General features: G+C 42.6%; 1 protein-coding gene across 2 annotated transcripts; it reads left to right on the plus strand.

Moving 5' to 3' along the window:
* The first annotated feature begins 14 nt into the window (after positions 1-14).
* lamtor3 (late endosomal/lysosomal adaptor, MAPK and MTOR activator 3) lies at positions 15-12,993 on the plus strand. Of its 2 annotated transcripts, none has more exons than XM_028805113.2 (7): positions 15-136; positions 4,101-4,130; positions 4,479-4,516; positions 7,293-7,351; positions 11,009-11,142; positions 12,359-12,422; positions 12,525-12,993. In XM_028805113.2, exons 2-7 carry the CDS (start codon positions 4,122-4,124, stop codon positions 12,596-12,598), a joined length of 378 nt encoding a protein of 125 aa, XP_028660946.1. In that variant the 5' UTR covers positions 15-136; positions 4,101-4,121; the 3' UTR covers positions 12,599-12,993. The 2 variants fall into 2 exon arrangements, with proteins under 2 accessions (XP_028660946.1, XP_028660947.1); XM_028805114.2 differs by having other exon boundaries at positions 4,482-4,516.
* The last annotated feature ends 191 nt before the right edge of the window (positions 12,994-13,184 follow it).

The following is a 13,184-nucleotide window of genomic DNA, read 5'->3' on the forward strand; positions in this document are numbered from 1 at the left end:
ACCACTGGAATGACGTCCTGTTCCTGGGACCAGTCATGTGATTAAACATTTCAGTCTGAACAGAACAGGAACGCTTGTGGTTTGCGGATGCTGTTGGCTTCCAATAAGTTCTTCAGTTAATCAGGACGACAGTTGAGTGAGTAAAACAGACATTGTGGTATTTTATTTTGTTATTCGTGGATTGCGACCTTTTATTACCGTCTAGGCAGGGCATGAACTGAAAGACTCGGCCTTAGCGTTCATTTGGGGTCGCTCGCTCGCTCGCTCGCTCGCTGGCTGGCTGGCTTTGGACAACTTCAGGCAAACGCGACTTTTAAAAACGACCTGCTGTGTCATTAAATCTCTTCTGTAATTCAGTTTTCTCCAGCAGACAGATGTATTTGCAAAGCAGTCCTGCTGCCAGACCATGGGGCAAACTGGGGTGTTTAAATGGCGGTGGGTTTGGTTAAATTATTTTCAAACGTTTTACAACGTCAATTAGATACGAGGGGCGTTGCAAGTGTCCTTAGCCTTTCATGAGAGAAATAACAAGGCAAAAAACCTTGTCGCCAATGGCTGTTCATTTATTGGCGACTTCACCACAGCAGTGAAGCTTTTTTCCACATAGCAGTACTTTCCGTTTGTTCAAGCCAGCAGCCAAGTGACCTCGAGTTCGGCTCTCAATTTGGTTTTTCACCGCATCATTTAATTCACCACGCGTCTAAACAGTTCACTACGCAAAGGTTCTTTAATGTTCGGGAACATCCAGAAATCATAAGGATCCAAATTGGGTGAATAAGGAGGGGGTCCGACCAGCCGGATTCGTGCAAAGTTTTAACGGTCCGCTTTGCAGTGTGCGCCGGCGCATCGTCATGGTGGAAAAACGACGTTGTCAGAGTCGGACAAGGGCGACCTCACAATCTCCCCCACCTTAGCGCTCGCCATAACTTCCTATGAGTAAGAATGTTTATTTATTAACTGAGGAAGGAATAAACTTGATCTCCAATCCATGTGTACACAGTGGCAGCGCACCAGAACTAAAGGCGACGGACTTTTGCAACGCCCGTCGCAGGTAATTAGAACTTTATTTACCCTCAGAGGGATAGTTGGCTTTTTCTAGGAGATGAATAAATAAACGGATAAATTAAGTACATTGATAATTGCCTAGTTTAATTGGTTCTAGTGTAGTATCCAGTAATGTAGGTTATAGTATGTGCTACATGGGGTAACATACAATTAATTAACATACCATGTCAGCGTTGGGAGAAGTGAGGGTGAGGTATAAGGTATCGAGTGAATCCACCCCGTGTCATCAGCTCATTAGCCGCTCGGACATGTGTGGCACCTTCACCGTGCTGTTTCAGGTCAGATATCCTCAATGGGTGACCAAAGTCCGCTCCACGATAAATGACTTCATACCCAGGGACATGGCTGACCCACTGACACGATGTGTCACTCTCAGACCTGTACCTCGATAGCCTCTTTAGTTTTAAGGGCAGACTTGCATTACCAGACATCACTGTGTGTTGTGTCTTGTTCTGGTTGTTCAGTTATACTGTGTGATGGGACTTGTTCTCTTTTTTTTATTTAACCATCAATATCCAATGTACTGTAATGGCAAAGGTGACACTGACGTGTAATGTCACTTGGCACACAGTACTTGGGGTATGTCACTTCCCACGTTAAAAGAGCACAATCTCTTATTATTCAGGACAAGTATTCTGCCTGTTCTTATGTGGTGTCAGTTCAGCTTTTTATTAATGTGGACCCCCAAGCGCTTGTAGCAGTGCACCACCTCCACATTCACTCCTTGAGTAGAGGCTCTTTAGTGTGGCAAAAGTCAGTCTTTGGTTTAGCTGATGCTAAGTTGCAGTAATTTCTTTCTGCACCAAGAAACGACGTTCTCCTCCCGACTCCTCTCCTGTGTCTCATCCTCTGTTTTGATAGCAGCTGCTCTGTTACAGGCAGTTGTCCATTTTGCCACACTGTTGGGCACTTGTTGTTAGGACTTGTCCTCGGAGGTTGTGACTGTATTACGATAGACAGGAGGTTTTTCAGGGCAGTCTTTCCTTTGCATAAAGCCTTACTGTGACTTCAAAGTCGGACTTTTTTTTTTCTGTTTTGTGATTCTAGTGTGTGTTTGATTAATTTTATTTATTTATTTATGCATTTATTGAGCTTCTGTAGAAAGCTAAATATTCTTCATGGGACAAATACATTTTATTGGTCCATCTAAATTATGAGGAGGACGAGGACTATTAATAATGCAGCAGGCTTGGGTTTGTGGGATGAGATCCCTGGGTGTGCTTAGATTGAGTGATAGTCCATTAATATTCTTACCTGCTTGTGCCAATCAACATGCTACACCCTGGCAGTCACCAGCACTATGATTTATTAATAGAACTAACATACCTTGAAACTTCTACCTTCATTAAGTCGATGTCCCATTATGTGACACTGTGTGGTGGGGCATGTGGGACTTGTCACCTGCTGATCTCGTCACTGCTCCATGTTAAATTACATGACTGAAAACCGCTGGGCATGTCTGCTTTACCGACTGGGTTACTGGCTGTTTCTGACAGCCAGTAGAGTGCTGTACTGGCATTATGTGAAGGGATTAACAACTGTGGCCAGTTCTGCTTTTTTCTTTTTGTCATGGAACGTAAAACACGAGACAAAAGACAGACAAGCCTCTCTTCTGTTTGTGAGGGCCAAAGCCCCCGTTGCTGCCTGACAGAGCTGGCACTGTGCTGGGGCAGACTGGCCATTAGGGCAATGCCAGGTGGGCCGTGGACTCTGGTCTGGTCATGGGCTGGTCGTTTCATGAAATAAATTTTATGTACTGATTACTGTTTGACATAAAAATTAATTTTCCAAACTACTAAGCATTATCTGTCAGGTACTGCGATTTCTATAGTCCTATATAATAGACTGTATTACGTCATCAGGTTGTTTTAGTTGTCCGTACATAACGTTGCAGCAAAAAATTAGGTCAAAACTGCCTTCTGCCGATTTCTGTTTCGATAGCCGCTACTTTTTGGTTAGCACATTATTGCAATTTTATCTCGTATTTATAAATTCTTCAGTACTAATAATTGGTTTATGTATTATGCATTTTATTATCATCTGGTCGTCGGCGTTAGTGATAATTGGTGTTTTTCAGCTGCGATTATTAGTATGATGAAATAAAGTTACAAAGCACAGGATAGGAATTTTTCATATTGGGACAGAACATTTCCAGTTTATCGTTAACCTCACACGATTGAAATGTTCCATGAACTTATCATTTATTCCATTGTAAATGAGCAGCTATTAGCCTACTAGGGTACTGGCACTTGGACATTGACATTTGACATGTACTCTAATAACGTGTAAGCTGTGTTACTAAATGTTTATTTTTCATTAAATTTTATTTCTAAGCATGTCATCAAATTTTAAGTTGTCTAAACAACAGTGTACAGATTAAATTTAGCAACAGTTTAGATAGAGTTCATATCATAGGCTCATAGCAAGTAGCAAGTCGCATACTCGTCACAAAGTTTAAGACAATTACAATGAATAATGGGCCTAGTGGGTCGACCTCGTCAACTCACTTGTTGAAGGATGCCCGGGCTGGTTTTGAGACCCAGTCCACTCCTGGCCTGTGCCATGCGAAGGGTTAACAGCTGTAGCGAGCTGAGCTGCGCTCTCGGCTCTTTTTCCTTTTCTATTCTGTTGAAGAATGTTAAAACACAAGACATGAGAATGACGAGCCCCTCTCCTGTTTGTGAAGTTGAAGACCTGCGTATTCCTTATTCCTCGTCACTACTTCACGAATATGCTGTGAACTCTCCTACACACACACATGGCCTGCCCTCCGACTAGTGAGAAAAATCAAAAATGTCGTAGCCAGTCACAGATTAGTTGGTCTGAGTTTTATGGTGACCGGCTTCATGGGAGTGTGCTGCCGACTGGCCTGGACTGGCTAAGATTAAGTAAATGAAGAAAGTCACTGGAAACGTCACGTAATATGACATGGGCTTTACCTGAAACTTGTCCGTGCGCAGGTCACATCACTTTATATCCACTCTGTGCACGTTTTTGGTTGTTCTCATTTGACTTTTTTTCTTTTTTGCATGCAGATTGGCTTTACCTAAAGCAGTATGGCAGATGTAAGTATTTAATTCATCAGTCTTGGAAAATTGAAGTGTACATGTCTTTTCTCAATCTTTTAATTAATTTGTTATTGTTGCTTTAAAATTGTCACCTGTGTAGAAAAAGATAAATTGTTTTATTTATTTTGACAGAGATTTCATCATGCCTTTTAAGATCATTTGCATTTTCAATTCATGTTTAGCATTTGTTTGTGCTTTTGGTTCATTAAAGGTGACTTTTATATTCTGTTTCTGTATTAATTACATTTTTATTTCCAGAGAAACACCACATTTGACCCCTTTTTTTCCTTTTTGTAAAGATAAACAATTTAACTTAAACATATTTTTGTCTTTCTTTTTTAACAGCAGGACCTTAAAAGATATCTTTATAAACAGCTTCCTAGGTAGGTGCTTTTTGTTTTGTTTCAGTTTGGTGTAGTGTGCAACAACTAGGCTGAAATCCAGCAAAACAAATCACTGGACCAGATCATATTTACCCTCAAGTTCTTAAGGAGGTTAGCGAGTGCTGATACAAACACTTGACTTATATGTTTAGGAAGTCACTGCGGACTGGAAAGAGAGGACTGGAAAATGTCAAATATCATCGCATTATGTAAAAAAGGTGACCGGGCAGATCCAAACAACTACAGGCCAGTAAGCTTAATGGGCATCACAGGAAAATGAATGGAAGGAATTAAAGATAAGATTGAGCAACACCTGGTAAGGACAGGACAGTCAGCATGGGCTCAGAAGTGGGAGGTCATGTTTTACTAACACGCTGGAATTCCATGAGGAGGCAACAAAAGGATACGAGCAGAGTGGAGCTCATGATGTTGTTGATGTGGACTTTCAGAAAGCATTTGATAAGGTGCCACATGAGAGGTGGGCATCAAACTAAAAAAAAGTGTCGGTTCAGGGTGTGATGTCGATGGGTGCAGAATTGGCTCAGACAGGAAGCAGAGGGTGATGGTGTGAGGAACCTCATCAGAATTGGGTGAAGTTAAGAGTGGTGACCAGCAGGGGTCAGTGCGGGGGCTGCTGCTATTTTTAATATTTAGAAATGATTTAGATAGGAATATAAGGAACAAGTTGGTTAGGTTTGCTGATAATACCAAGATAGGTGGATTAGCAGATAATTTGGAATCCGTTATATCATCACAGAAGGACTTGGACAGCTGTCAGGCTTGTGGAAGATGGAATTTAATGTCACTAAATGTAAAGAATTACACATAGGAAGTCAAAATGTGAGGTTTGAATACACAATGGGCGGTCAGAAAATCAAAAGTCAACCATATAAGAAGATTTAGGAGTCGTAGTGGACTCTAAGCTATTCACTTCCAGACAGTGTTCAGAAGCCATTTAAAAGGGTAACAGAATGTCAGGTTATATAGCGCCTTGATGTGTGGCGTACAAGTCACAGGAGGGTCTTCCCAAGCTTTATAACACACTGGTGAGGCCTCATCTGGAGTGTTGGATGTGCAGTTTTGTTCTCCAGGCTACAAAAAGGACATAGCAGCACTAGAGAAGGTCCAGAGAAGAGCGACTAGGGTGATTACGGGGGGCTACAGGGGGTGAGTTATGAGTGAAGATTAAAAGAGCTGAGCCTTTACAGAGATGAAGAGGAGACCTGACTGAAGTGTTTAAAATGATGAAGTGAATTAGTCCAGTGGGTCGAGACGGTGACTTTAAAATTAGTTCATCAAGAACACGGGGACACAGCTGGAAACTTGTGAATAACAACAACATTTATTTACATAGCACATTTTCATACAAATAATGTAGCTCAAAGTGCTTTACATAATGAAGAAAATAGAAATAAAAGACAAAGTAAGAATTAGAATAAGACAACACTAACATAGAATAAGAGTACGGTCAGATGGCTAGGGAGGACAGAAAAAACAACAAAAAAAAAAAAAAAACACTCCAGATGGCTGGAGAGAAAAAATAAAATGTGCAGGGGTTCCAGGCCACGAGACCGCCCAGTCCCTTCTGAGCATTCTCTCTAACATAATGGAAATTTGAAGGGGAAATTTTGCACAAACATTAAAGTTTTTCTTTACATAGACACATGGAATAAGTGACCAAGTAGTGTGGTGGACAGTAAGACTTTAGGGACTTTCAAAACTCAACTTGAAATAAGTGGAGAGGACTGGCGAGCTTTTTTGGGCCGAATGGCCTGTTCTTGTCTCAATTGTTCTAAAAAAACGAAGAAGTCTTTTGTGAATGAGCATCAGTCCTGTGTGATACATGTATGAGCCGGCCTAAGTGGCCACCTGGCTGACTGGTTTGATGACCTTCAGTCTGATTCGCTATCCGATTCTTGCTGACTGCCAAATGTTTTGTCCTGATGCACACCACTAGCACTACTGTGTCTGTCTTAGATGGTATTAGCTGTCTGAGGATTATTATGAGAAAAATAACCAGGAAATGGTGAACGCTGGACAGGACGTAGTCAACAGGCAGACAGAAGTGAAAAACCATGAAGTCTAAAACAAGTTAAATCGGATATGAAGTGAAGATGGAAACCAAAAAGTTAATTCTAATGCTATGGCTTATGTAGAATTCGGCGAACTACATTAAAGAACTTCACAATGGACTGTAGACTCCAGTGAGGGATGAAAACAAAGTGAGCTGCAGCCCAATTTATATGTCATGCCTGATGAAGCTGTTGTGACAATAGGAACCAAAATGCTAATGGAGGGTTAGTCTTTCAATTCATATTGAATCCAAAAATAAACTACAGGAAGTGATTCCTCAGAACTCCAAACCTAACATGAACCCAAAACACATGTAAACAAGTCCAATATATTATAAAAATGTCAAACTGATTGGGCTGTGTCACATTTTAATATGTTGTTTGTGCCGTGCCTGTCCAGCCGTAAGGTTTCATTTTCTTCTTTTTAAGTAAAGTAAGCAGAGAGTTTGGCTTTTAGAGGAATATTCCACTAAAAAGTTAACGTTTTATATGTTTACTTACCCCATGTAGTTTGTAGTGGTCAGTAAGGGAAAATTGTAATCTCATGGTTTTATGGAGAAAGGACATAACGTTTTTCAAAAAGTAGGACTCTATGGTTGCTAACGCTGGACAACTTGAAACGATATGAAAACATCAATGGAAAAAAGAAAGAGAATCTTGCATTATGTGTGTCTAACATTTAAACTTTGTTCTTCTCCTCCTAGTGTTGAAGGACTTCATGCCATTGTGGTGTCAGACCGAGATGGCGTTCCCGTTATTAAAGGTAACCTTCACTCTGGGTGCACTGTGGTGACTTGTCTCCTGTTTTAATTATTGTTCAGGTTCTTTATAAACCGTTTTCGAGTTTAATCTGCGTGTCTTGTGTTGTAAGAATCGCCTCACACTTTGAAATATTTCTGGTGCCTCCTGACTCGGCGGTATGACAAAGCCCCCCACATGTGTTGAATTCATCTTGATGTCTGGTTATACAAGACCTCCAGCTTTTTGGGTTTCCACCCCTCTTCTTCATTAGTGACCAGTTTTGGCTGCAAATTAACTTCTTTTGCTTTAATTTTAATTCACTTGACTCGGGCCCTTTTGTTGTTTCTTTTTCCTTAATAAGCAGTCAAACTCTAAGGAGACACAAAATGAGCCACCACCATGACCAGCTCACCTGTGCCCGTCACACAATATCTGTAAATAAAGAACGGTGAAGGTCTCAGTAAGGCTGATCTGCTGAGGTCACCAAAACACTTTGACGGTGTTCTTAGAAAAAACAGAAAATGAACAGTTTTGGAAATGTCTGCTGTGGCAGAAGGAGAGCAGCAACAAGCCGTGGAATTGAATAACGAGTTTAAACGACGGCAAGAATCGTCTTCTCATTAACAGATTGGCTGGAGAGAATCTGGCTGGAGTTTGATCTTCTGATTTAGCTGGTCGCCTGTTGGCTCGTTTCACGTCTCATTTCTGTTTGGCTGCCAGTTAATGAAGAACAGAATCAACTCGGAGCGCTGAATCCTTAAAAACGGGGCAGGGAAAAAGAAGTGAAATAGTAGTGAAAACTGATTAGGGAAAAAGGGCCACCGCAGCCCTCCAGTTCGACACCCCTGCCCTAATAGGATACAAAGGGTCCAAGTTTCTCCTTTCACAAAACTTCAAAATAATGTGCAGCAGGAATTTTGTTTTATGTTCTTTCACAAATCTCTTTATACAGTCGACCCCTGAAATTCGTGGGGGTTATGTTCCTAGAGCACCCGCAAATTGTGAAAAACCATAAATTTTGGATGTGGTCAAAAGATGCCTATAATTGCCTATTTTTATAGTTTAAACCCTAAATATGCCCCCAAAACACTTTAATTTCATTTCAAACTCAGCTTAATACAGTACCCTAAAAAAAGAATGTAAAGGTAAACCCGTCTACTGTAGAGTCCTGTACTGCTATGTCTCCCACAGTGTTAGAATGTAAAATACCGATGTTACACCAAAGAAAACACGCTTGCATGAATTACAGTACATAAAGGGGTAAGTAGGGTAAATACGTAATTTAATAAAAATACAGTAAAATGTACGGGTACTCGCCATTAATGAGTGATATTGATTGAAGATGATGATGAATTAGCTGTGAAGTACGATGAAGGTATGTAATGAAGAGGATTTACAGCTCCTCGGGTGGCGCCTCTTCAGGTGCTTGGGCAGCATCTTAGGGCTTTAAGAAGAACAAAATGAAAAACACGAGAACACTCGGTGAAACATTCAAGAGACCTACACGCGGTAAACTGTTATGATGCAGGAATGCTGGGCTGCATCTGCTGGAGATGTGTCACAGGGCAGCAGCAAGGAGAAATGAATAACGCTCTTGGGTTGGCTACTTTCAAAGCTCCTGCCTCTAAGTACAGGGGTATTTCACCATCCCAAGCCGCGTTTTCCTCTACCGTTGCTTTTGTGTTCTCTCTACAGTACAGTATTGCCACAAAAAAAGACATACAAAAATTGCGGAGGATATTTGTGGTTTCCACGAACAATCATTAGTTAGGTTCTAAGGAATAATCCATGAATGACCGAGACTGCGAACTCTGAACCGCAACTTCGCGGGGGTCGACTATATAAAATCTGATGTCTGTCTGTTTGCTTTTCAACTGAGAACTACTTCACAGATTTCGATTGGGTTTTTCTGTAGAATTTGCTTGAACATTCCAGTTGATTTTGCGACTTCTCATCGCACTAAGAATCACAGTTCATTTGCAGGAATGATATGTTCGCGCTAATCCGAGAGAGAGGCTGCGGACCAAGGGGATGGGGGAGGGGTGTGTGTAAGTGTGACGTCAGGAGTGGGGAGCCAGGCCGGGCCCTCCTCGCTGTCCTGTTTGACTTCTACGCGATCATATTTTTGATATTTGATTCTTTACTGGTGGTCCTAGCCCTCCCAGAGGGCTTTAAATGACCAATTTCAAACCTAAGCATGCGAGGTATCGTTTTAAGACTATTTCAGGGTCTCCTTTACTAGTCCTCTATGGACCTCCATCAGAAGATGACAAATGCTAAGTTTGTATTACAAACATTTAAACTGAGGCACACCTTTTAATACTTTAAATATCTGAAACCCTTCTTGTTTAGTGTGCACTTCTACCTCATGAAGTAACTCCTCATTAAGACCCTGGATTACGGCGGCTCATGCTAATGTGAACTTGTCATCCAGGTGGGTGCTGCACATTGGCGGTGGTTGAAGTGGCTCCCCACTCCCTGTGTAAAGCGCTACATCCATGTAAAGAATTGTTATTACCTGACAGGTGGCTAATGAGACAGGAGTCATTGGAGATTTTATTTATCCGTGTTTAGAGTTTGTTTGCTGCTCTTCAGCGTTGCGCCTCATTGTCACCAATTCCATCAGACATTTTGTTACGTCCATTCAACAGACAACAAGACACTAATGGTTCTTCTCTGATAGGACTACATACAAGAAGAAGTACGTAACATTTAAAGAAATATTCTGCCATTTTTGTTTTAAAGAAGTTTGTCAGGATTTCCTTGGGATATCTAAGAGTGTGCTGTACATATTTTTGAAAATGGGAGAAGCTCCCATTTAAAAGCCTCGGTATATATCCAAACCGACCTGTCTTAATACAGGAGCACAGAGTGTTGAGCCTCAGCCACTGAACGATTGACTGAGTCCCGCTCACCTTCAGAGACCTCGTGGCATTTGTACTCCTGCCATCGTCACTCTTCACAGTCCAACAGATCCGCAGATCAGCACCTTGATGTGGCAGCAGTGAAGGTGACCGGCGTTTGAGTCCTTTCGGGTAACACAGCAGGTCAGAGGTCGTAGTTGGACCATCAAGTTAGCCGTTGCTCCTGCATTACCCATAAGGCATTAGCCCCTCACACCGGCCTCGGGTCATATTTTGTGTGTTCATCCTTAAAGACCCAACTCGTGCTGCTGCTCCCTGTTAGTTGGCCATTTTCTGGTCTTGCCTCGTCATTTCTTTTGGGTTGACGTTCAACGCGGCCATTTCCAGATCTCGGGTTGTTTTTTCTGCTGCATGATTTCCATATTTCCATTACTCCACCTGTACAGTAGTCTTCCTCTCCTAAGTAGCCTGTCTTCCCAGGTACCCTTCGTGACTTCACACTGGTGGTGTATTTTCTGCAGTCCTTGTTTATTTTCAGCGTCTTGATTGTCCTCCTTTTCTGCTCTTCTCTTGAACGGTGCCTTCCAGTCACCTTACATCAGGTGTATCCAAACCCCCCCTTGAGATGTTTAGTAAGTTCCATTTTGAGTACCACTAGGACCTCAAGAGGCAGCACAGAACCCCCTGTGTGCACCCAGCAGGCTCCATTCACTTGCACTTCACACCAGAGCCTGCCAGGGATACCATACTGGGAGGGAGGGAGTGGATTCTTCTGGACAAACTGCTCCTCTCATGCTGTCCTTTCTCTTCTGCAGTGGCCAACGATAACGCTCCAGAATATGCGCTGAGGCCCGGCTTCCTTTCCACTTTCGCACTAGCAACAGACCAGGGCAGTAAACTTGGGCTTTCAAAGAATAAAAGCATAATCTGCTACTACAACACCTACCAGGTATTCATTTATTGGTTTATTTGTTTCTAAGTAATCGTGTAGCTGTTGTTCCGATTTACCATATTAAATAATAATGTAATTGAATGGAAAGCTGCAGTCGCACTTGACTGAAGGGCAGCCTGTGGCGTATGTGAACACGGCTCTTGTATTATCTTGATACATTTAAGTGTGTGTGATATCAGTCCATGTCATTATTATACGCAGTGTATAGCTTAAGGACATTTACTTATTTGACTGATAATTTTATCATGTGGGTACTTTTGGCTACATTGCTTTGTTCTTTCCAGTTGGAGCACAGGTAGGTGAAGTGACTCCCTCGTGGTCACACAGTGTCAGTAACAGAATTTGAACCTGCATCCTCGGGGCCTAAAGTCAAAGATTTAAGCACTATGCTACACTGGCTGCCATAACTTGACTTCCTTGGACCCAGATGTGACAGGAACTCCAAGAAACGGGTGCAAGTGGACATGTCTGGCCTGGATTTACATTACTAAAGCCAGTCTGTCCATTTAAGGCCTGCAGGTGCTGCAGCCTGTCACAGCAGCCTTGGCCGTAAGGCAGGAGCCAACCCTGGATGAGAGGCCGATTCGTTGCAGGTCAGACATACGCACACATCCACGCACGTGTACTGGGCTGACTTAGGGTCACCGAGTAACCTGTCCTCCTGTCATCTCTGGGAATATTAATGAAAACTACACACGGACCCTGAACTGTCCGTATCAGGACAATGGATACAAGTGTCATTTGATAGAGTCAGTGACCCATAATGACAAAGTCATGTCACGTTTTCTGAGAGGTTTGGAAATGTATTGAGATCAGGTGGCCGCCAGCTCAGATTAACTGAATTACCAGCATGTGTCGGGTCATCAGCTTTAGATCAAGACCAACACCAAAACTGTACCCACATCAAGTCGAGTCCTTTGGGGGGAGGAGCCTGCATAGGACCACAATGCCTTTGTAAAATAAAACTGACAACCTGGCATGTGGCTCGTCAACGCCAAGTTAACACAGCAGGTGTGATGAATTGAAATTCTCGCTCTCTAGCTGTGCTTCTGGGTTCAAATCCCCAGGCTGTGTTTGTTTGGAGTTTGCGTGTTCTCTCTGAGTCTCGGTTAATGAGCGGCTCATGTTGGCGTCCCGTCCAGAGCTACTGTTGCTAAAGTGGGCTGCGGCCCCAGTGAGCCCACCTTGCGTGACTTTGTTTTTTGTCTTGTAGATTGTGCAGTTTAACCGCCTGCCTCTTGTCATAAGCTTCATAGCCAGCAGCACCGCCAACACAGGTAATCTGATGCCATTGCTTTTGTTTTCTTCCTTTTATTTCCCCCTTTAGCTTACCAAGCACTTTCATTTTTATTTTTTTATTTTTTTGTAATCCCCGCTAGGATTGATCATAAACCTGGAAAAAGATCTCGTTCCTCTAATTGAGAAGTTGCGACAAGTGGTGGAGGTTTCCTAAAGGTGGATTTCGTCACTGCGCCCCTGGACGTTGTGGTTGGTCAATGGCCGTCTCTTCCATTTTTGTGTGCACTTCTCGTTGCTCAATCCGATTTTGAAAATCGCCAGCCAAGCTGCATGGCATGAAGCTGCCAGAAGCCGGAGGAAGAGAAACTTGAAGCAACTTCCCCTCTCCGCTCCAAATTAAGAAGTCGTCCGTCTGCTTTGAGGCTGTGCGGAACTGCAGGCCCCTCACTGTGAGAGGCTTTTCTTGTCATGTCTGTTGGCCGGAGGCACCACTTAGGGACACTTGGCCGTCAGCTTGATTCACTCAGATATGTCACACGTCCCAAAGTCTCTCCTGCTGTCTACTTGTTGCTTTTTATGTCTTCTGTTAAAATAAATCTTTGGACTCGAGCCCCTGTGGCTGCAGGTTTTCATTACAAGCGCTCACCTTTCATTCTTGTGCATTGAGCTCTGTGTTGTGAAAAAGTATTTGCCCCCTCACCATACCACAATGAATGATAAAATGTAATATGACATGATGGGATCTACAGAACATTTACAGCACCATTTCTAAATCGCTGTAATGAAATTATCACCGCTGT

The sequence above is a fragment of the Erpetoichthys calabaricus genome, chromosome 7 (assembly GCF_900747795.2).
Source record: "Erpetoichthys calabaricus chromosome 7, fErpCal1.3, whole genome shotgun sequence".
In the NCBI taxonomy this organism is placed as follows: Eukaryota; Metazoa; Chordata; class Cladistia; order Polypteriformes; family Polypteridae; genus Erpetoichthys; species Erpetoichthys calabaricus.